This window comes from Lissotriton vulgaris, chromosome 5 (genome assembly GCF_964263255.1).
Source record: "Lissotriton vulgaris chromosome 5, aLisVul1.2, whole genome shotgun sequence".
NCBI classification, from domain to species: Eukaryota; Metazoa; Chordata; class Amphibia; order Caudata; family Salamandridae; genus Lissotriton; species Lissotriton vulgaris.
Window position 1 is genome coordinate 1540994571 of NC_141693.1, and position 4538 is coordinate 1540999108.

The following is a 4538-nucleotide window of genomic DNA, read 5'->3' on the forward strand; positions in this document are numbered from 1 at the left end:
GCAGCAGCATCGTAAAACGGACTCAGTGAAATCTTGTAGATTTCACTGCGTCAGTATTACGGGGCTTTCCTGCAAGGGAACGCCCACCCTGCAACAGAACGCCCACATGAAACCTGACGCAGGTTTCATGTGGCGCAGGGCTTTACAACGTGACGCATCTGCCTAGATGCGTCACGTTGTAAATAAGTCGCAACGTGGCGCATTGTTTACGCCGCCACTGCATCACAAAAGTGACGCAACGGCGGCGTAAAAGTGTCGCAAGGGGCTTGTAAATCTGCCCCCTAGTATTTGTAATTTATGAAACCTTGTACAGTGCGACATTTTCCTATGGGCTTGTGATTTGTAATTGTAAAAATAAATAGATATATTTAAAACAGAAATACATACATACTTGAATAAATTCATAAAAATACACTTATACGGCATACTATTGTTTGTCAAAATCGAGTGAATTTTTCTATAGCAAATAGTGAAATTCATAAATATTCCACACAATTCTGCTTTGATGCTTGCTACATGCGATTTTCTAATATTTCAAATTGCATTTTCTATTTTTTTTCTTTAACCTAATTAGGCACTTCACAAATAAAAAGTATTGCAAGATACCAGTTAGAGACAAATTAGAGGAGAAAGTGTCTCTTGGCAAGAAACTTCCTCCGTGATTGTGAACCAGTCTTCTGCTAGTTCCTCACCAAATGCAAAATACGTGTTCAGCTTGAAGAAAGACTTGAACACGAGAAAATAATAATAGGCAGACATTTCCTTAATTCAGGAAGTTTATCCAGCCTTCACTAAAAGAAATGGAGATGGATAATGTCTAAGTAATATTTGCAAAAGTAAATGGAAACACAAGTTGGATCCCTCCAGCAAGAGTTTATGCTTACTCATGTCCTCCTTAATCTATGGGATGGAAGCCTATGGTCCACGTCTGTGGTCTCAGTGCAGAAACAGGGTGTATGTCTGGTGTTAGAAATCTTGCTTCCTCTTGCTAGCTCCACAGGTCGCTTTCACCTTCTGCATATGTTGTAGAGACTCTTCCCATTTCTTACCTTCTGATACTGGATCCTTACTATCAATGTATTTGTTCATTTTCACATTGACTTCATAGCTCTGCATATCTGGGCCTTCATAACCAGGGGCATAGCTTTGTCTGTAGGATTGGGGGATGTGAGCTTCATATTTTCCAACAATCACACTGGCACATAATATTAAAATACACAATACAACAAGCAGGTTGCATGAGCGGGGCCTAAGGGGCAGTGGAAAGAGAGAGGAGTGTGCATTGTTGGGAGTATCAAGTGAAAGAAGACATAATATTTTGTAAAATAACTAAAACATTTTAGGACTTTCAAAACAGAGAGAGGGAGAGTGTGCACGTTTTTTTCTGTCTGTTTGTAAAATTCGTTGTGAAATTAGGCAGACATCGCACCATACCTAACTGAAAGCCCCTGCACCCACCTAATAATCAGAAAAAAAATGTATTTGGGGGGTGTAACACCCCAAACACTCCTCCCGAAGCTATGTATCTGTTCATAACAAAAGAAACAGCCATGTTCAAAACCTTCAGAATGTATCTAATCATGACCTCCACCTGCAGACATTAGAAGTGCAGAACACATCTGTTTCCATGATGCCGCCATAGATTTTTCATGGAAAGGAACCTCTTTGCTTTTGCCAAAGAAATTAGAATTGCAGTTCTAGGTATACATTAAGATCACCTGATTTAGTTGAGGTCCCTAAAGTGAAACACAAAATTGCCATTTTGAGGTGGAACTTTATTCTAATTGAGATTCAAACTAAACTGAATCACTTGACATTTCTTAAAATGCTAAGGATCTGGATCTTTACCAATTAGATGTTAGATCTCTTTAATCTGTACTGCTTACTCTGCAAAGTCTTGCTGGTCTGCATAGGGCCAAGATATATTTAAAGTGAAAGCTATGCTTACCAACACATGCTGCTACTACTACTACTACTACAACAACTACTACTACTACTACTACTACTACTACTACTATAACCACTACTACTACTACTACTGCTACTACTAACTATGTTAATAGTCATCATATTAATTATAATAGTAGTAATAATAACCTATTTGGACCATGCCTTATTTGTTTTCTTTACATTCATTTGAAATTTAGTTTTGTAATTAGAATGAAAAGAATAAAGAATACAAATCTTGGATGCTTTTCCCAATCTTGCTGATAATTACTTTGTCTCCATTGCAGGATGAATTAAATGACACCCCAGCATCACGCAATCTGACTGGTATAAGAGAATTTATCATTTTGGGTCTTCCTGGAACTAAGAAGCTGCAACCACTGCTGTTTTCAACCTTATATGCTGTTTACCTGCTGACTGTATTTGAAAATGTGGTCATCATTCTTATCATATGGTACGAGCGAAACCTCCACACGCCTATGTATTTCTTCTTGGGACATTTTTCATTTCTGGAGATCTGGTACACAACGGCTATTGTTCCTAAAATGCTGGCATGCCTTCTTCCTGGGGGCAACATCATCTCATTTGGTGGGTGCATTGTCCAATTGTTTTTCTTCTTTTTTCTCAGCTCCACTGAATGCTGTCTTCTTGCTGTAATGGCTTTGGACCGTTATTTAGCCATTTGCAATCCCCTTCGATATGCACCGCTGATGAGCAGAAGGGTGTGCCATCAGCTGGTAATCGGTTCGTGGGTTGGAGGATTTGTCACCACCTTTGCACCAATATTTCTTATTTCTAGATTAGATTTTTGCAGATCGAATGTGATAGACCATTTTTACTGTGATGCCCCGCCTCTGTTGAAAATCTCCTGTAGTTCTACCACCCTGAATGACTTGCTTGATTTCATCTGTGCCTCAGCTGTGATTGTCAGCTCCTTCATGATCACCCTAGTATCATATATTCACATAATTTCCACAGTTATGAAAGTCCCATCCAGCAAAGGCAAAAGAAAGGCATTCTCGACGTGTGCTTCACACCTTGCAGTTGTAATTATATATTTTGGATCAGTTACATTTATGTATGTCAGACCAAAAGTTAGCTACGCTTTTGATTTGAGCAAAATTTTGGCAGTTTTTTACACTGTTGTAACTCCTCTTTTGAATCCAGTCATTTATTGTTTTAGGAACAAAGATGTTAAGAATGCTCTGAGGAAGGTATTCTGTCATAGGTTCTCAAGTGAAAAATAGCTATTGTCAAATTGGTATAGTCAACATGTTTTGCAATTGTGATCCCAGGTGCATATGACAAAGCATTTAATATGAAAGCATATTGAATATTAAGTCAACACAAACCTCAGAGAAAGTCGGAATAGTTAAACAAGAGGTTCCAAACTCAAAAAATCTCAAATTGTTTATGGCAATATATTTCTGGTATCCAAAATGAATGTCTTTCATGGTAGAAATCTGCATTTCACTATGTCACTTCTAGGACGCCACTGCGTCAAAACCTTATGCCTGCTCGAAGAAGACGTAAGAAGTGAAACAGTGTTGTGGGAATAGGCCACAAAATGCATTGCTGGAGTTGTGTTGTGCTTGCGACATGACTCCCTCAATGCATGACTTTTGCCCAAACAGAAGAGTCAGAATTTGTGACGCATCTGTCAATCCTTGCGCCATGGTGCGCCTTATTGTAAATATACAGAAAAACCAAAGGGGGTGATGGACGGATCGTTGACAATACAAACACTCACCCCCAGTCAACTGATCTGGGTTTAATCCATCACCGTTCTTTAGCTCACTCCGCCACCCCAGTTCAGACATGGCCATATGCAAATCAGTCTGACCCTGTGCCTCATGGGAACAGTCCAGCCCGAACGGCCAAGCCATGTCTTCCCTGGACCGGAATCAAGCTTCCCAGGACCGGTTTCTGGCATTACAGCCGTCTTCAGCCGGGCTTGCTTGACTCCAGTGGCAAAGTGAGCAAGGGACTCACGTCTGAGCATACCCTGCCATCTTAGGGCGAACAAAGAAAAACCAAAGGGGGTGATGGACTTAGCGTTGGCAATACAAACACTCACCCCCAGTCAACTGATCTGGGTTTAATCCATCACCGTTCTTTAGCTCACTCCGCCACCCCAGTTCAGACATGGCCATATGCAAATCAGTCTGACCCTGTGCCTCATGGGAACAGTCCAGCCCGAACTGCCAAGCCATGTCTTCCCTGGACCGGAATAAAGCTTCCCAGGACTGGTTTCTGGCATTACAGCCGTCTTCAGCCGAACTTGCTTGACTCCAGTGGCAAAGTGAGCAAGGGACTCACGTCTGAGCATACCCTGCCAACTTAAGGGAAAAAATAAAAACCAAAGGGGGTGATGGACGGAGCGTTGACAATACAAACACTCACCCGCAGTCAACTGATCTGGGTTTAATCCATCACCGTTCTTTAGCTCACTCCGCCACCCCAGTTCAGACATGGCCATATGCAAATCAGTCTGACCCTGTGCCTCATGGGAACAGTCCAGCCCGAACTGCCAAGCCATGTCTTCCCTGGACCGGAATCAAGCTTCCCAGGACCGGTTTCTGGCATTACAG

General features: G+C 41.4%; 1 protein-coding gene across 1 annotated transcript; it reads left to right on the plus strand.

Annotated features, from left to right (window-relative positions):
• The first annotated feature begins 2189 nt into the window (after positions 1 to 2189).
• Positions 2190 to 3194, plus strand: LOC147712975 (olfactory receptor 6B9-like). The gene has a single exon (XM_086919758.1). It carries the CDS (start codon positions 2190 to 2192, stop codon positions 3192 to 3194), a length of 1005 nt encoding a protein of 334 aa, XP_086775884.1.
• Positions 3195 to 4538: the final 1344 nt, after the last annotated feature.